This window comes from Ovis canadensis, chromosome 11 (genome assembly GCF_042477335.2).
Source record: "Ovis canadensis isolate MfBH-ARS-UI-01 breed Bighorn chromosome 11, ARS-UI_OviCan_v2, whole genome shotgun sequence".
NCBI classification, from domain to species: Eukaryota; Metazoa; Chordata; class Mammalia; order Artiodactyla; family Bovidae; genus Ovis; species Ovis canadensis.
Genome location: NC_091255.1, coordinates 69,654,905 through 69,674,592, shown reverse-complemented (window position 1 = coordinate 69,674,592; position 19,688 = coordinate 69,654,905). Strand labels below are relative to the sequence as shown.

Genomic DNA, 19,688 nt, shown 5'->3' with positions numbered 1-19,688 from the left:
GTAGACTGCTGTGCTGCCAGGAAATTGGCTTGGACTCCGTGGGGCAGACCCTTTGGAGGAAGCGGCTGGCTGCCTCTGACACAGGAGGGGCGGGCACCACACGGAGGGACAAAAGGAAGGAAATTCACAGCCTCGGCGAGCTGGGCGGGAAGCGATGGTGGGACGCAAAATGTCCTGTACCCAAGTGCCCCAAATCAAAAGACACTCAGAGTCTGTGTGCCTGAGCCTGTTGGCCACGCAGTCCCATCTCCTTCCTGAACCCACGAAATTCATCAGATCCAGAGCCCCAGTTTCCACCTCACAGGTTTTCATGCAGAAAATCAACAAGAGGCTGGGAATAGACAAAAGAGACTCGTGGCCTCTGATCTTATGTTGCTGGTTTCTGCCGCCTCACAGGGTCTGCTGGGGGTTCCTGGTTGAGGCACAGTCTTGTCCTTGCAGGGGAGCTGACCGTCCGGAGGCTGCTGTCCGGATGAGCCTCGGGGAGCCCTGCCCATAATATCTCCACGAAGGGCTTTTCAACTGAGGTGGGAACACAGCTGGCAAGAAGCCCCGGGGCATGAGACACGGGGCCCTTGTCTCAGGCGGGGGCTCACCTGTCGGGTTTGCGGGAATATCCAAGATGGTTTTCAGAAGCTTCATGTCCTTGATGTTGTGTATATAAATGGACTCCTCCAGGCAGACCAGCAGCCTCTGAAATCACACGGACCGTCGGTTACTGGGGATGGAGAAGCACCCGGTTCTCTGAACTCACCCCTCTGTCCCGTGGGTCCTAACTTGATTCTGAGCCTAAATGCGCAGGAATTGTGGCCATCAGTTTGAAGGTTACGTTACAGACATGTGCCCACATTTCCATCACCATCCACTGGACAGAAGCGCAAAGGATTTGGGGAAATTTCATTTAGAAATTGAGATTTCTTTCTTTTCTTCTTGTACTTTGCATGTTCGGTCACTAAGTCGTGTCTGAGTCTTTGTGACCCCAAGGACTGTAGCCTGCCAGGCTCCTTTGTCCACGGGATTCTCCAGGCCAGAATACTGGAGTGGGTTGCCATGCCCTCCTCCAGGGGATCTTCCTGACCCAGGGATCGAACTCGTGTGTCCTGCACCGAAGGCAGGTTCTATCCCATCTGGGGAGGGGCTTTCAGCCTGGGGGCTCCTGCCTCCAGCAGCCTCTGCTCCCCACTCCTGCAGCCTCGGCTTCCTCCAGACCACTGCTTCTTAGGCCCCGATGAGCACCGAGCGTCCCGGGGCAAAGCCTGGAGACACTGGTTCACGGGTGTTAACACCCACCCTGGGAGTGAGGACCACAGCTCCCAGTCTGATCCGTTCATCCCGGGAACGACGCTTGGGAAGGAAGGACCTAAAATTACTCTGAGAAGCAGCAGGCTCTCCTTCTGAGAAAGCCTGATGTTCTCTTCTTCCAGTAAGACTTTCCCCGCTCACAACTTCTCAGGAGACTGCCACTCGAACCAAGCAGGAAAATAAGACTGAAACACCTCTCTCAGTTTTATCTGAGGCTCTGCGACCACAGTGCTGGATGCCCAGAGGTGGAAAAGCAGATTCTCACAGGGTCTCCAACTTGACGGCATATATTAGCGTTCCTCTGTAAAACGGACATGCCCCAACTTACCCAGCGCTTTGCCATTTTCCCGTGCTTACTACGGCTTGGCTAGCGTGTTCTATGCTCCATTACTAACCAGCGGGCTTCCCTGGTGGTTCTGATGGTAAAGAATCCACCTGCCAGTGCAGGAGACTGGGGTTCAATCCCTGGGTTGGGAAAATCTGGAGGAGGGCATGGCAACCCTCTCCAGTATTCTCGCCTGGGAAATCCCATGGACAGAGGAGCCTGGAGGGCTGCAGTCCATGGGGTCAAAAAAAGACTTGGATGTCACTTAAGAGAGTCAGACAAGGCTGAGCGACTTTCACTTGTTAACCACACAGTCTCCGTGGAACCCGGGGCCGGCCTCCAGCTCAGCTCACTCCCTGTCGCCCTTGGCTCCCATCTACTTTCCTAGGTTCTAGAAGAAAAGCTCCTTTTATCCTAAACAACTAGGAAACGATTTATAGAGCCTGCTCTCAGAAGCATCGATCCAGTCACTCCCCGTCTGCACAACGAGGGTCGCTCGAAACAAGAGGGTCAAAGAAGCGTGGATGTTTGCAAACCCAGATGCGTCGGGGTTGCTGTCTTTACTCCGCAGAACACGCTTCCTCTGTTAGGGGATCAAGAGCCACTAAAAATGAAGAATCACAATTACACAGTTTTCTTCCTTTTTACCCAGATTTAGAGGAAGATGGGGGTTTTCGTTCCTCTTAACTCCCTGTACAAACCTTGGGCTTTCCCCCCATTTTTCAGAAAGGAGCTGCACTGCCTGAGGACCCAATGAAACAGACGAGCTGCCCCCTTCCTCCGGGGGGCGGGGCGGGACCCCGGCCTGGCAGGAACAGGCTGAGGCTGCCCCCCTAAACCAAAAGTGAACGTTGTTCTCAAATTTATCAGTCTTTTATTGATTTTGGCTCTTGTTAGAAAAACTCTTCTCTATACACAGGTTAAAGAGGAATTTTATTTATGCTTTCCTTTTTAAAAAAATCTTAAAAAAATTTTTTTTTAATTTTGTAACCAGTGGACTTCCCTGGTGGCTCAGTGATAAAGAATCTGCCTGCAATGCAGGTGACCCAGGTTCAATCCCCGGGTCAGGAAGATCCCCTGGAGAAGGGAATGGCAACCCACTCCAGTGTCCTTGCCTGGAGAATCCCACGGACAGAGGAGCCTGGAGGGCTACAGTCCGTGGGGTCACAGAGAGTCAGCCATGACTGAGCAACTAATGCTCACTTATAGTCGGTTAACAAACAATGTTGTGATAGCATCAGGTGGACAGCAAAGGGACTCAGCCACACACACGTCCTTTGCCCCCCAGACTCCCCTCCCGTCCAGGCTGCCACGTGACACTGAGCGGAAGCCTCTGTGCTGGAGAGCAGGACCGCGTTTGCTATCCGTTTTAAATAGAGCGGTGTCTATAGGTCTATTCCGAGCTCCCTAACTATCCTCTCCCCAACCCTTCCCCCAACCTCCGCGGCAACCGTAAGCTCGTTCTCTAAGTCTGCGAGTCTGTTTCTGCCAAATCAGAACATTTTTAAGAAAAGCAAACCCTGAAGACTTCTCAGATTTGTTTCAGATCATCGCTCAGCGGAAGGAACATTAAGGGAGCGAGCCCTGCTTGGCCTGAGGTCCGCTTGGCTTGGCCTCGACAGCGAGAAGTTCTAGGGCGGGGGTGTTCTTTAGGAGGTGGGGGAGGGGAGCTCGGAAGTTAATGAGTGTTTTATTAAGGAGAGGCTGGCAGCAAAGTTTAACAGCCTCATTTGCTGATGAAAGTATTGGAGAGTGAGCAAGTGAGACCTTATACAAATAAGCATCGTGGATACTATTTGAGGGTTCTGATCTTGAAAGGATTTGCCTGAACAGTCTTAAGATTTATACCCTGGCTATCAGCATATGCCAAGATAAAATGCTCTGCGAAGAAATTTAATGTGCAACCAGTAGATATCAGAGACAGCACCGGAGCCAAAAATTGTGCTTAAAAGCCTTCAAGTAAAAAAAACAACAACAACTTTCAAACTGCCTTTCTCTCCCTTGCCAGGAACCCGGGTTTATCTTTTTTATCTCCTGCTACTCCTCACTTAAAACCCTCATATTCTATTTCTCAGGCCATTTTCTGCCACCCTGGCCTTCAGGGGATAGTCAGTCAGAGCAGTGGATCAGCCCAAAGAAACCATCACTTCCTTCTCACAAACCTAAGACAGCACTTTGTCTCATTTCTTAAAAGAAAAAAAAATTAAGCACTTAATAGTTGAGGTACAAAGGGGAAAGCGATGTCCTTGGTGAGGGCAATGGCCTCCAGCATCCTGGGACCATGGAAGTGAATAGACGGGTCGGCTTCATCACAAAACACCTGATTTATTTGTTTTCGTGTTTAATGGGCTTCCCCGGTGGCTCAGTGGGAAAGAATCCACCTGCCAATATAGGAAACCCGGGAGACGTGGGTTCAGTCCCTGGGTGGGGACGATCTGGAGGAGGAAATGGCAACCCACTGTGGTACTCTTGCCTGGAAAATTTCACGGAGAGAGGAGCCCGGCGGGCTGCAATCCATGGGGTCGCAGAGTCAGACACGATATTCAGCTAACAGACAGGTCTGCCTAGTCATCTAAAGAACTGGTTTGTTTGTTTATGTACCTATTAGGCAGCTGGGAGACAGACACTCACTGAGCATCTCCCTACCGAGCACTGTCTTTTTTGCCAGGTCTTACGATAGTTAGCAGAATGGGGACAGGCGCTGCCCTCATAGGATTTACTTATTTATTTTTTTTTTGGGGGGGTGTTTCCTGCAGCATGTCAGATCCTTGTTCCCCTGCTAGGTATTGAGCCCGTGCCCCTGGCGTTGGAACTGTAGAGTCTTAATCACTGGATCACCAGGGAAGTCCCCCTTATAAGATATAAAATCTAATAATTCAAGGGAAACTTGACTAGTACCTCAAATGCTTATTTAACAGGAACTTGTAATTTGTAAAAGAATGTGCATTACACATTTGAGATAGTACTAAGGCTTTGTCCAGCAAAGACAGTGGGAGTGTTGGTGGTTCAGTCATGTCCGACTCTCTGCAACCCCACGGACTACAGCCCCCCAGGCTCCTCTGTCCATGGGATTCTCCAGGCGAAAACACTGGAGTGGGTTGCCATCCCCTCCTCCAGGGGATCTTCCTGACTCAGGGATTGGACCCAGGTCTCCTGGATTGCAGGCAAATTCTTTACCGTCTGAGCCACCAGGAAAGCCCCTAACAAAGAAAACACCGCCAGAAACATCTTCAAGGCGCCCTCCTGCCCTGGACTCGATTCCTGGCCCTCAGGAAAGGCCTTGCTCACGGCAAGGCTTCAGCACTCATCTGGAAGGGCCACACTTTCTCTGAAAGAACTTACTCTGGGAGGCATGGCCGCCAGCCTGCGAGGACTGCTCCCATCTGGGCCCCAAAGCGGACAGGTGTCCCTCTGGTTTAAGGCCCCTGCAGGGGCTCACGAGATGGTTTCTGAGCCCAGCCTGTTCCCCTGGGGGGGGACAGCGTTCACCCGGCCCGGCCAACGTTCAAGAAAGTGCAGCAGACGGGAGGGCTGCGGAGGTCCGGCCACCGGGAGGAGCTCGTAGAGCAGACTCAGCCCGGGGCTGGGACTTAAACCCGGCAGAGCAGGTGCCTGCGGTCACGGTCATGCTCAAGCGCCTCCTCGGTTTTGGCGACCCGAGGGATGCCCGCCGCGCCCCCGGAGCCCCCGCCCACCTGCCGGTTCAGCCTGATGGACAGGATGTTGCCCGAGTAGCTGTAGTTGCAGATCTCTGTGCCCTTCTTGAAGTGGTACACGTTCATCTGGCGCGGCTTCGTGTGGCTCACCACCACCACCAGGCTGCTGGAGAAGAGGCGCTCCACGATGTACACGTCGGGGGTGTCATCTGCAGGGCGGGGGGCGCAGACGTCAGCCCGCTGTCCACGGAGGGGGCGAGGGGAGGGCGGGGGGGGGGGGCGAGGGGAGGGCGGGGGGGGGCGAGGGGAGGGCGGGGGGGGGCGAGGGGAGGGCGGGGGGGGCGAGGGGAGGGCGGGGGGCGCAGACGTCAAGCCCTGATGGGGGGTGGGGGGGTGGGCAGCGGCTGGGGGAAGGCCGGGGAAGCAGACGACAGCCCGCTGTCCATGAGGAGGCAGAAGGGGGAGCAGTGCAGACTTCAGGCCCTGCCCCAGGGTGGGGTGGGTAGGGGTGCTGGGGGAGGGCTAGGGGCGCAGACGTCAGGCCCCTGTTTGGGGGGCGGGGGACACAGACGTCAGGCCCTGACGGGGGTGGGGGGAGGCAGGGGTAGAGGTGGGGGGGGGCAGGGGTAGAGGTGGGGGGGGCAGGGGTAGAGGTGGGGGGGGCAGGGGTAGAGGTGGGGGGGCGCAGAGGTTGGCGCCCTGCCCTGGGCGCCCTCCTGCCCACTGCTGGCCTCCTCGGGGCTCGCCTTCCTCAGCACCCACTTGCAATGGCTTCCTTCTCTTGCACCCACAGTGAAGCTCTAACCACTTCCCGAGTCCCCACACCCTTCAGGTGGTGGACAGGCAAGTGTTGTCCACCTGTGATCTGAGCACAAAGCTGCTCTCCCAGCCCCCCTGAGGCCGCAGCGCTGGAGCTCCCTCCTCTCCACCCCTCCCTGCCCGGGGCCCTGCTGGCTCTGTAGAGCACATCTGGGAGGTTTGTCGTTGGTGGTTCTGACTCTTTGCGACCCAGTGGACTGTAGCCTGCCAGGCTCCTCTGTCTGTGGGATTCTCCAGGCAAGAATCCTGGAGCGGGTTTCCATTCCCTTCTCCAGAGGATCTTCCCCACCCAGGGGTCGAACCTGTGTCTCCAGCATTGGCAGGTGGGTTCTTTACCATTGCCACCAGGGAGGCCCCATCTGAGAGGGTTAGACCTTCTCAGTCTGTTCTCTCTTCTTTAGAAACTGTTTTAAATTTGGGTTTTATTTGGCTGCAGGAGGTCTTAGCCCGGGCTTGTGGGAATCTTAGTTCCCTGACCCGAATCCTCTGCATTAGAAGGTGGATTCTTAACCACTGGACCATCAGGGAAGTCCCTCTTTTTTAAACAACAGGTACATTTGGCGTATTTATTTATTTTTTGGCCGTGGGGCCTGTGGGATCTTAGCTCCCCCACCAGGGATTGAACCCGAAGCTCCTGCATTGTGACTGGGTGTCCTAACCACTGAGTCACCGGGGAATTCCCTCACTCTACTCTTTCTCCTTGAGCGGTTTCCAAGGAGTGACAGCTCTGTTGGAAGTCTTTGCTTCCAGAATTCTTCGGGTCCCCGTTGCTAAGAGCTACAGGTACCTTAACAACGGGGGCAGGAGCACAGTGAGCTCTGCGCCCACTCCTCGGCGTGCTGTGGCCCGACTCTCTCTGAGTCCCTTTCTTGTTGAAAATAACTTGGACGTCTGTGTTGCGACCAGCACAGTCCTGGACCCAGGAGCGAGGCAAACCACTAACAGGAAGCCTCCTGAGCACCGTGGGGGGCCTCTGTGTCTTCCTGGGAACACTCTTTGCACACAGGCCTCTCCTGGGCTCCATCAAGCCCCACGGGGACAACGCAGGGCAGATACAGAGCATGGTCTTCCCCACAAGTTATAATAATGACAATAACATCTTACGAATAAACTAGGAGCCCAAGACATCATGTGCCAAGCCGCTTCCTTTCCAGGAAATCCAGAGTGATGGATTTCATCACTATGATGCTGGCAAAAATGGTGACTTTCCCAGAGACAACAAGAGAGTCACATTTCTAAGCTGGACTTGTTTTTAATATTCGCTGGAAGTACCTCAATGTTTTTGATATGTACTCTGTGATTGGGGCAGTATTGCTTTATTAAAACCAAGAAGTGACTTCCAGGACTGAATTAATGTGACCAGTATTCTATAGTGCCAACGAGAGGGCAGAAAACAACAAAAACCTTCAGTCATCTTTTGCTTTGACAGTTGTAAGAACTGATGACTATGCATGTAAGTATACAAAAAAGTGTCGACAACACAGTGTCAAAGGCTTTCTTAATGTAAAAAGAAAAATGTTGCCTAAGCTAAAGAGTGGGACACGACTAAGCGACTGAACTGAACTGAAGCTATAGTCAAATCTCACTGGTGCTTTATGGTGGTTTTTTTCCTAAGCAAGTGGAAGCAGTGATTTATGTTTAAACCTGAAAAAATGCTGACTCTGTAGGTGTGACAGCTCGTGGGGCTGGAGGGGAACAGAGAGCTCAGGAGCCCGGCTGGGAGTCCCGCACGAGGACGTTATGCTCCGAGAGCCACACACACACTTACTGCTTCCGTGGACATGGTCCAGCTGCTCCACGGAGCTCAGGGAGAACAGCTTGTAACCGGCCTTGGTTCCGATGGCGAGGGACCTGTGAAGACACGGATGGCCCAGGAGTGACCGCGGTGCCGGGTCCAACGGATATGCCCGCGACAGACACAGCCGTCCCTCGGGGCCCCCAGGGGGATAGGGACACAGCCTTGTGCGTGTGTGGTGTGTGCATGTGTGTGTGCGCTTGTGGCTCAGCTGGTAAAGAGTCTGCCTGTGATGCAGGAGACCTGGGTTTGATCTCTGCGTTGCGAAGATCCCCTGGGAAAGGGAAAGGCTGCCCACTCCAGTGTTCTGGAGAATTCCATGGACTAGCCCATGGGGTCACAGAGAGTCGGACATGACTGAGTGACTTTCACTTACTTACTTAGTCGCTAAGTCGCCTCCGACTCCTTATGACCCCATGGACTGAGGCTCGCCAGGCTCCTCTGTCCATGGGATTCTCCAGGCAAGAACAGTGGAGTGGGCTGCCATGCCTTCCCAAGGGATCTTCCCGACCCAGGGATCAAACCCAGGTCTCCCGCATTGCAGGTGGGTTCTTCAGTGCTGAGCCAGTCCTACCTGGACCTAAAAATGAGCCCAACTCTCTCATTTAAAATAACTATATGAAAAGTCAAGCTTCGCTCTTCACAGGGGGGCACAGACTAAAATAAGCCGCTCACTGCTACAGGCCTGGATGCCCGAGGCTCTGGTTTCACTAGCCTGAGAAAGAGAAGGTCATATGATTTTCATGGGAAGTTTTTTTTTTTCCCTTCCTAAACATTTGTTCTTCCCTGGGATGACAGTAGACTGTTAGGCGGCAAGGTGGCCCCTTCTGCTGAGGGGCTAGCCTAGGGGAGGAGGGAGGTCAGAGGTTCGCCTCAGGCAGCAGTGGGCTCAGAGCTGGAGCTTGGCTCCCAGAACCGCTGCGCCTTATGGCCACAAGCGGCACCTGGAAGCGCTGGCCAGCAGCACCTTAAACCTTCAAAACATACCTACTCTGTAGCCAGCGCTGTTTTTAAAGCTTCTTCCTATAAAGACTTTTTAGGGAATGGCAACCTACCCCAGTTATTCTTGCCTGGAGAGTTCCGTGGACAGAGGAGCCTGGCAGGCTACAGTCCATGGGGTCACAAAGAGTCTGATGTGACTCAGTGACTACACTTTCACTTTCTTCCATGTGTGCATTTAGTTGCAAACTGAGGTTTCTGAAGTTTTCAAGTAAGGGGAGGAAAGTTGTAATTAAAGAGTCTTAAAATAGCAATCAAAAGATCTGGCAACTTAAAATCATTTTCAAACATATGCTCTGCTCCAGAAGAATTTTAAATATGGGAAATGGCACTGTGATCACTATTGTGCTTTTTTTAAAATTTATTTTGCTGCACCAGGTCTTGGTGGCTTGGCGGATCTTTAGTTGCAGCGTGTGGGATCTAGGTCCCTGATCAGGGATTGAACTGAGCCCCCTGCATTGCAAGCACTGAGTCTTAGCTGCTGGACCACCAGGCAAATCCCCCTACTGTATTTTAAATGGTTAATCAATGGTCACAGAAAACTCTGACTCAAGGAATTCAGATTAAAACTTTATTTTATTCATAAGAACTTTTTGCAGGGAAAAAATATATTTTTCTCATCACTTCTCATGAAAATGGGATGTGGGACAAATACATATCACAAATGAAATGAGATAAAATATACCCAAATTGTCTAGCACAGGGCCAAGCATGAAGTATGAGTGAAGCAGACTAGTAAAGCTTAATTGTCATTACTCCCTTATCTTGACATACTGGACCCCAAATTCGGCCTATACTTACAGCTTACACTCCTAAATGTATTCGGTAAGGGGTGTGACTTATTTTAAAATCCAATGTCATACCCTCTAAGGCTCAAAGCAACTGACTGTGACAAAAAGTTTTATTTATAGGTGAGACAGAGCTGTCCAGCAGAGCCTTCATCCAAGAAAACAGAACTGACCGTAGAGACGAAGGAAATTAACTTCCCGAGCACCCTAGGGTTTTGAAAATAACATGCTTTTCCAACTGCTATAGAAAGCTGGGACTCACCTAGAGTAAAAATTAACACCCTTAAAAACAGCTAATAAAGAGTGCTGCAAAGCAGAATTGAGAACACTTCCTGCTAAGAAGCAAAATAACTCTCCTCCTTAACCCGCTCTCCTCCTGAAGCTCAGTTCAATTGGGAAGGCAAACACCCAGGCGTTTCAACAGCCACCCTCTCTTGCAAAATGTTTCTTACAAAACATCAGAATGGTATCTAGACTATCATTTTTGTAAACTGTTGGTCTCAAACCATGAGGAAACAATTCAGTGAGTCATAAGTGGCTTAAAAGAAAAAAAAAAGAAAAGAAAAGAAATACAAATTCCAGAAGGTAGCGCACATAGGAAGGGTAAATAGCTGTGAATTGCTTTTCAGTGATATTATATATATAATATTGGAGAAGGAAATGGCAACCCACTCCAGTATTCTTGCCTGGGCAATCCCACGGACAGAGGAGCCTGGTGGGTCCATGGGGTCAAAAAGGGTCAGGGGACACCACTGAGTGACTAAAAAACAATGTATATTATAAATATATCTGTGCGTGCATATAGATAGATAGATACATATTGGGTAATGTTGTAACCTGTATTTCTTATTGTGGGCTGTGGTCAAGGAAAGCTTGAAAGTCACTCATGGAACCAAATTGTCTGGCCACCAGCTTACATGATTACACATACAGTTTTTTTTTGAACAAAGGCATATTGTTTGGCATGGGGTGTTTTTAAAGAGAAGACAAAGGGCATGGAAGGCCAGGGTTGCTTATGGCACATGACGGCCTTAATGACACCGCTGAATGTTCAGTATTAGCACAGTCCGGGCACAGATGGCCAGCACACCTGCCTGAAGGCGAGCCCACGAAGGAGCCCCACAGAAACTGGTACAGCAGGAAATGGGGGACTAGGACCGGCCATCGCTGCCTGATGCTGTGTGGCACATTCCAAAGAGGTTAATCCATATGGTCCCCAGGACGTCTAACAATCCCACGAAAGGAGGAAAGGGAGCAGCCTTCTGCTTCTAAGGGACTGGCTCCTCCAGACGTCTCAAACACAGTCCAGCAACCCCTGGCTCACTGGCCAAAGTCCGAATGTGAACATCAAGGCGAGACACTCAAAATCCACTCAAGAAGCAAGAGGGCAGCCTGGGCCGGGGACAGGGATCCTGGACTCCCAGGAGGAGTTCCGTCTGGCCGAGTGGGCTTCCTGAAGACGCGCTGGGGGCAATGGGAAGGTTCCTGACAACCCGGCCGGCAGGCAGGCGCCCAGGCTGGGCTGGGCTGGGATCAGGCTGGACTGGCTTCGGGGATAGGTTGCCTCCTGGTCGTTGGCCCTGCCCAGATGCCACGTTGAGATGCTCAAGGACAAATGGGAAAGTTTTTCCTGAACTCCCATCTTCCTGGGCCCTAGCTATCTGTCTCGCCCGGGGTCAACTTGCAACTTCCCTGTCCGCTCCCCTCTCCTTTGTCTTTACCACCAACCCCTCCTGCCCAGACCCTCGCTTTGGTCACTCCCCGGCTCCCCAGCTTCCCCAGCCTCCTTCTGCCCGCTCCCTGGGCTCTGTCCCCCCCTTCTCCCGGCCGGCCCCTCCTGGCTCCCTGCCGGCAGGGGGACGGGGGCGCTCAGCCCCGAGCCGGAGGAGGGGCGGCCGGAGGACCCGCACCGGCCCAGGCCGCGCCGGCCGTCACGCCCAGGCCCCCGGGGAGCAGGCCTGCGCCCGCTGTCCAAGTCGCCGACTGCACGACAACCCTGATCGCGACTTTTCTCCCCCAGCTCCCGGCGGGGCAGGAGGCCCGGCTTACGTGCAGTCCTGGTTGAAGGAGAAGCAGCTGAGCGCCGCTTCCGTCCCGCCCGGGGCGCCTTCCGCGCCCTCGGCCTCCATCGGGGGCTCGACCCGGGAAGCCGCGGCTCCGATCGGGCGACAGCCACCTCAGCAGCCCGCTGGCGCCGGCCCCGCGGGCCGGTCTCCGGCCCGGCCCCGCCCCTCCCCGCCAGGCCCCGCCCCGCCAGGCCTCGGCCGGGCCGCCTCATCCCGGCCCGGGCCTGCCAGGCCACGCCCCTTCCCCGCCCACCCGGGCGACCCTACCCCAGCCCGGGCCCACCCAGGCCCCGCCCCGGGCCCGCCAGGCCCCGCCTCCGCCCCGCCAGGCCCCGCCCCGCCAGGCCTCGGCCGGGCCGCCTCATCCCCGCCCGGGCCAGCCAGGCCCCGCCCCGTCCCTCCAGGCCCCGCCCCGGCCCTCCGGCTGGACCAGCTGACTCAGCCACCGAGAGGGCGGGGTCCCACCGCCGGCCTCCATTGGTGAAGAGCCCACAGCGCGGCTCACAATTAGCCAACGGGCGACGGGGGTGGGCGGACCCACTCCCCTGGCGACCCGCCCCCAGCTCCGAGGCACGGCTTGCCATTGGGTGGAGGAGAGTGACGCAACGGCTGCAGGCCACGTGGTGTTGTTTTCATTGCGGGGGCGGCGGGGCGGAGCGAGGGAAGGGAGAGACCCGGCAGCTGGGCCCGGCCTGCGGGGTGAGTCCAGTACGCCGTCTGCGTCGCGGTCGCGGCGAAGCAGACGGGCCGGTGCGCCGGCCTCACCCCACCCGACGCCCCGGCTATTAAACTGACAGTTTAGGGGCGCGCGTTGGACGCTAAGGCCCCACCCTCTTCTGGAGTCTTCGAGCTGCTTGGAAACTGTTTCTAGCAAGGGTGCTGAGGCCGGACAGATAAGGGGCTGTCTCATCCCTTGTCCCGCCGTTACAACTCTTACCGCAGGTTCAGAGCTATATTAACAATGAACTTTATCTCGTTGAATTCTTATAAATGTGTGTGAAGAAGGTATGATTATGCCCAGTTTAGAGAGACTGTAGCAGAAGCAGAGAACGGCTACACAGTTCTGTCTGAAATAACACAGTAAATGGTAAAATGTGGAGTTGCCTGATTTCAAGACCCGTACTCCAAACGACTCTGCTAGACACTGCTTGGCAAAACCTGTCTGAACTGTAGCTGAAAAAAAAAACCCCGAAAGAAAATGTGTGTAGCATAGTATTTTTAATGAAAGGGATGGAGTTTTGTAGACAGCACAGTAAAAACTCAGGTAATTGGAGGTGAGTCCTGACGAAGGGTCCCTTTTCCCAACCTAAATACATGTTGCCATCGAATTACCAACACAGCTTATGAATCAGCAGGTCTGCTAGTTTTAGCTTCATATAATTACTGATCAATTTTTTAATTCAGGCTTTTCCAGTTTTGAGATGAAATGGTATTTTATTGTTGTCTTGCCACAGCATTCAAACTGGCATGGTTCAATTTTTCTATTATGTGACAAAGCTATATATATATATAGTTTTTGAAACAGTGAACAAAGCGGGCTTCTTCTCTTAAGCTTTTCTGGTTGACTTTTGGTTTTGTTTTTCTGAAACGCAAATATAACAGTTTCTTCTTTCACTGCTATTATTCTTTCTCTCAGCTGATGTAAGAATAGCTCAGCTCATAGATGGCCAGATGTTGATTGCTCTTTAGTTGAATGTGAGGTGGTGTGTAAATTGTTGTAAGGGAGGCAGCTGCTGCTTGGATGGTTTAACTGAATCGCCCTTGTAACCTCTCAGCTCAGAGCTGATTTCCGGCTCACGTCCCAGCTCAGGCAAATGCTGCAGCCCTTTTTGTTCTATTTAGAAACCAAAAAATATGGCATGCTAGGTGTAAGGTTGTTGGGAGAATCACATAATGTGCCCAGGAGGTTTTTAAAGTCTCATTATTGCCAAGAATTTGGACTTGATGGAGTAGAGATGGGAGCTGGTGTTAGTTTTTGAACAGGAGTGTTTCATGATAAAAGCAGTGTTTTAGGCAGATAAACTGGGCCAGGGTGTGAAAAATAGATTAGAAGGGGAAAAGCCTAGACTAAGGTGAAATTTTAGGAGTGAAAGAAGTGAGAAAGTGGGCTCTAGGATGGGGGCAAGATTAGGACAAACCCAAGAGGTTTTTTTCCTGTAATATATTTGACATAAAACATTGTCTAAATTTAAGGTTTACAACATATTGTAAGGTTTACAACGTGTTGATTTCATACATTTATGTAACGTAATATGACTGCCATTGTAGATATAATTAGCCCCTCATCACGTCACACTAAGGGCTATTTTGAAGCAGTGCTATCCAATAGAAAGAAATGAGAGCCACAGATGTGAACCCCAAATGTAATTTAAAATTTTAGAGACATATGCCATTTAAATTTTTGAAACCCCACCTTGTTAAAAAGGGTAAAGAAAAATGGGCAAGTTAGTTTTAATAATATTTAACCCTTTAAATGTTATTAAATTTAACCCAGTATGTCAAAAAGATCATTTTAGTAAGTAACCCACGTAAAATTGTTGATCAGTCAGTTAAACTATTGATCAGTCAGTTTAGATTGTCGTTTTTTAGCATAAATATTTAAAATCCCATGTTTCTGGGACCTCCCAGGTGGTCTGGCGGCTAAGACTCTGAGATCCCAGGGCAGGGTGCCCAGGTTTGTTCCCTGGTCGGGGAACTAGATCCCAACTAAGATCCAGCGCAGCCGAATATATAAATTAATAAATATTAAAAATAAACTAGCAATTAAAAAAAAATCCCGTGTGTCCTTTTCACTCCCTGCACATCTCAGTTCACAGTAGCTACGTTTTAGGTGCTGTCTCATTGTCCAGGGCACTTTTGAGAGCCTGAGCTTCAGGGCCCAGTGGCTGATGGGGACGCGGGGGTAGTTGGGAAGAAGAGGGAAGATTTAAAGCCATTTCCGTGGGAACCCACTCCAGTATTCTTGCCTGGAGGATCCCATGGGCGGAGGAGCCTGGTGGGCTACAGTCCACGGGGTTGCAAGAGTAGGACACGCCTGAGCGGCTGAACCACCAACCTCCGCCGTGGTCAGGAGGCCCACTCTGCCGCCTTCAGCAGCCAGACGTCCGGCAGGTGTTTAGGAAGATGCATTCAGTTTCAGACCCGTTGGGGAGGTAGACTGGATGCTCATCAGAATCAAGGCTCCGACCTAGAGATGCGGACGCGGAAGAAAACTGCTCCCCTTCCCGGCTCCACATTTTCTTGCGGATGGTCTGCCTTATCTGTTTCCTACCGGGTCACCACCCGCCAGGTACCACGTGGGCATAACATCCCAGGGCGGCCTCATCTGTTTTATTTTTCCCAAGACACTACAGAAATCTGTATCTTACGTCAAAGTATATAGAAATATTTGTTTATAGAAACCTGTATTTTTATGTAAAAATTTTAAACGCTGACAATGAATTCTTCTTTTTGAAAAACACTCTGTGAGCCAAACTCAGTGCGTCCGCTGGCTGGCTGTGGCCTGTGGACAGCCAGCTTGTGACTTCTGTGAGAGACAGAAGGTGCCACTTTGAGAGGTTCCACCCTCAAATTAAAAAAAAAAAAAACCAGAAACCCATTTGGATAAAAAGCCAAGGGAAAGATTATAAATAAATTCAGAGGTGCTGAATTCATTTACTGTCAGGCTGTTTTGGCGTTTTCAAGTTCTAGTTCTTGTGTGGTTTCTGTGTGAGTGGAAGCTCCTGATTTAGATACTGACGTACGGCATCTTTTTTGTTAAGGAATTAATTTTTTGATGTGGACCACTTCTAAAGTCTCTACCGAATTTGTTACAGTATTGTTTCTGTTTTGTGTTTTGGCTTTTTGGCAGTGAGGTGTGTGGGGTCTCAGCTCCCGGACCAGGGACGGAACCTGCAATCTTTGCGTTGAAAGGTCTCCTCTTAACCTCGAGACCGCCAGGGACGTCCTCGGTTAGTTCTCAAGTTTAGTATGGCAGGTTAGTCCTTCCATACTCTTGGAACAGAGTTCTCAAGGCCAAGTAACAGAAGCAAAGGAATACTGGAGGAGAGGGAGGGAGAGAACACACAGTTTACTGAAATGGGAACAGGAGTCTGACCTTTTCTCTTTTTTCTCCAATTAGAACTCCTACAGCCCATCTTTTCCCAGACAAAATATCCATTCTCTCTAGGGAAACATACCTCAGCAGAAGATTGGGAGGACCAAGCCAGGGTCTGAAAATCTAACATCCTTGGTAAGATAAAATTGCAGGCCACAGTTCAGCAAATGGGACTTCCTATTTGTGTAACCATCAGGTTGTAATTGAAAGATGCTGACCAGGGCGTGCGCAGGCCATTAACAGAGGAAGCTGGAAATGAGACATCCTGTCTGATGCAACCGTCCGGACACCCAATATGGTTGACCGTGACACCCAACTGCCTATAATTAGAGTGATTACTAGGTGAGTAAGTACCACTCCTGGCTGGTGCTTCTTTTTATAAAATCCATTCTATTTTTATAAAATCATGTCACGGGAACCGATCTCCCTTTTCTCTTCTGGTTGAAGTGTTTCGGCACTCGGAATGAGAGCTGGGAAAGAATAGACCCGCGATGGATAAATGTACGTGGTAGTCTGTGGTTAAAGGGGAGAGGAGGAGCTCTGAGAGCAGGTAAGCCTTAGGGGTGAGGAAAGGGCAGGGTGACGGCTCGCAGTGCGGAAGGAGCTCAGGAAGTCAGCCCCACAGCTCTCAATAGGGGAGGACGAGCTGGAATATAGGGTGACTTCTGGGAAAGGAGATGGTCCCGTGGGCTTGGCCATCAGGAAGTCCCCAGTCAGGGCAAAACGGGACTTTCGTGTTACTCAGCGTGGGCCCCATCTGTGTGCGAGAGCGTGGCTGCAGTGAGTGAATAGACCCTGGGATGTGCCTTTGTTCCCCAAATGGAACCATTATTTCTGGTTTTATTGGTTGCATAAAGGGACAACAAGGGGCAAAAATCTAACAACCTATCTAATAATCCTTGATGTGTATATTTCCTCTCGAGGGAAAGAAACAATGATACGTCACTGAAGAAGGGGTATCTTTGTTTTCACCTCCCTCCCTAATCTGCCATATTTTGGCTTCCAGAACTGTCTTCCTAAAACACCAAAACATATCACAGGTTCTCCATAAAGAGTTTCTGATCAGCTGGCATTCATGAAGTCAGCAGCTTTCTATGCCTGTGTTTACAGACAAGCCTTGAGCTAATGGTCTATCATTCAAGACAATGCAGGGAGCTTCAGTCACCGAGTTTCTGTTCGCTGGGACCTCTGAAGACCAGCCGGATTACAGACTTGGGTTCATCAGATCAGCCAGTCACCCAGACTTAAGTGTTAGCGTACGGATATAGGTGGTATCTGCAAATGGAAAAGAAAGCTTTATAGAAAACTTGGCTCGAAGCATCTCAGTAAATGCCCATGACGTTCCTCCTGTCCAGGGGTTTACCTGTGTCGTGCAGCTGCGTAAACCAGGTGGAGAGATGCTGGGTCAACCTCTCGGGGTCTGGGGGCAGGTAGTGATGGAGACGTTCACTCGGTCAGACTTGTTCTCTCCGCTTCACCGTGCCTCTCACGCGGTCACGACTTGAGGCCAGAACCAGAGTTGGAATCCAGACCCCTCAGCCGTTCTCTAGAGAGGCAGGGTAGAGAGAGAAAGGCAGGCCTGTGCCCCGAAGGCCAGAGGTCAGGTTCAAAGGGGAGGCATGGGGCTCTGCTGCTTCTCTAAAAGGCTCACAGCTTTGCTTACCTTTGCTGGGTTATCACTCGAAGGACAGCTGGCCCTCCGTATCTGTGGATTCCGCATTCATGAATTCAACCATACTTTGATCGAAAATCTCAAATAAGTGAATTCCAGTTCTAAAAGGCAAACTTGGAATCTGCCATGCCAGTAAATATTTACAAAGCACTTACACCTTATCGAGCTTCCCTGGGGGCGCAGACGGTAAAACATTCCCCGGCAGTACAAGAGATGCAGATTCGATCCCTGGGTCAGGAAGATCCCCTGGAGAAGGAAATGGCAACCCACTCCAGTATTCTCACCTGGAAAATCCCATGGACGGAGGAGCCTAGTGGGCTAGGTCTACGGGGTTGCTGAGAGTCAGGCGTGACTATGCATGTCTGACGCTAACACTACATTGTATTAGGTGTTACAAGTGATGCAGAGATGGTTTAAAGTATGTGGGAGGTGTGCCTAGGTTGTGTGCAAATACCATGCTGTTTTATGTAAAAGATTTGATTTTTTTTCCTGCCTTGCACAGAGTGTGGGGTCTTAGTTCCCCAGCCAGGGTTGGAATCTGTGCCCTCAGCAGGGGAAGCGTGGAGTCTTACCCACTAGGCCGCCAGTGAAGTCCCTAGGGAATTCATTTTGATATGGGGAAAAGTGAAGTCGCTCAGTCGTGTCTTTGCAACCCCACTATAGCCCACCAGGCTCCTCTGTCCATGGGATTCTCCAGGTAAGAATACTAGAGTGAGTTGCCATTTCCTTCTCCAGGGGATCTTCCCGACCCAGGGATCGAACCCAGGTCTCCCGCATGGCAGGCAGACGCTTTAACCTCTGAGTCACCAGGGAAGCTTGATATGGGGAAGGTTCCTGGAACCAGTTCCTGGGGGTACCTGGGGTCGGTTGCACTAAAAACATCTTTTGTTCCCATCAAAGGGTTAATCTGTGCTCTGTGGTGGGCGTGGCTAGTTGATGTGCGATGGCACTCTGGGTTTCTGCCTGGTCTGGAGAGATGGCCTAGGGAGTGGTCACCGTTCCCTGGAATTCATCCTCTCCAAGAAGAAGGTGATTTCAGAAGTCAGGACTCCAGGATGACAGAGTCCAACAATGCCTGGTGAATGGCGCCATCTAGTGGTCTGAAGTATTCCATTCCAGGCTGGTGGCTGGATTTTGAAGGAAAGACTGACTTGAGTGAGAACTGGAGACTTGATTCTAAAGCTTTGGAGGAAGAGTCCCCGAGGTTCTCCCCAGACCTCTTCACAGGGTGTGCGTTGAAAACGTGGGCTTCACTCCCCACTGCCTCTGTTGGGAGGGGTTTGCCTAGTCACTCACTTGACAAATGTGTATCCTGTGCCTGCCGGTGGCTCACCCACCGCAGTTCCAGCCCTGGGGACGCCCCACGGGGCAAAGTGTTTAAAAATCCCTGACCGAAGGTCTAAACAGACATTTCTCCAAGAGAGACTCACAGGTGGCCAACAGGAACGTGGAAAGACACTGCACGTTGCTAACCATTAATATTAGAGGAATGCTAATTGGAACTGCAATGAAGTATTACCTCACACTGGTCAGAATGACCATCGTTAAAAAGTCCACAAACCGTAAGTGCTGGAGAGGGTGCAGGGAAAAGGAGCCCTCCTGCACTGTTGGTGCGAATGTAAATTGGTACAGCCGCTATGGAAACAGTATGGAAGTTCCTTAAAAAACTAAAAATAAGACTGCCATATGACCCAGCAATCTCACTCCTGGGCATATGTTTAGAGAAAACTATACTTTGAAAAGATACATGTACCCCGATGTTCATTGCAGAACTATTTATAATAGCCAAAACATGGTAAGTAAGGAAGTAAGTGGAGTCACTCACTTGCGTCCGACTCTTTGCGACCCCATGGACTGTAGCCCACCAGGCTCCTCTGTCCCTGGGATTCTCCAGGCAAGAATACTGGAGTGGGTTGCCATTTCCTTCTCCAAGACATGGAAGCAACCTAAATGTCCATCAACAGGTGAATTGACAAAGACGTGGTACATGTATACAGTGGAATGCTACTCAGCCGTGGAGAGGGTGGAATGATGCCATTTGCGGCACCGTGGGTGGATTTAGAGGTTATTATACTAAGTGAAGCGAGTCAGGCAGAGAAAGACAGCTGTCGTGGGACATCACTTAGGTGTGGAATCTTAAGAGTGATACAGTGACCTTATTCACAAAGCG

At 51.3% G+C, this 19,688-nt stretch overlaps 1 protein-coding gene across 2 annotated transcripts in view; it reads right to left on the bottom strand.

The window, feature by feature from the left end:
• The window catches only part of WIPI1 (WD repeat domain, phosphoinositide interacting 1), a 28,295-nt gene extending 16,314 nt beyond the window's left edge, over nt 1–11,981 (bottom strand). Inside the window, exons 1-4 of one of the 2 annotated variants that reach the window (XM_069542325.1) lie at nt 11,734–11,981; nt 7,871–7,953; nt 5,323–5,492; nt 597–693 (exon numbers count right to left, since the gene is read on the bottom strand). In XM_069542325.1, coding sequence (XP_069398426.1) covers nt 597–693; nt 5,323–5,492; nt 7,871–7,953; nt 11,734–11,813 — 430 coding nt within the window. In that variant the 5' untranslated portion in view covers nt 11,814–11,981. The remainder of the gene's footprint in view (nt 1–596; nt 694–5,322; nt 5,493–7,870; nt 7,954–11,733) is intronic. The other variant, XM_069542324.1, reaches the window with a different exon arrangement.
• Nucleotides 11,982–19,688: the final 7,707 nt, after the last annotated feature.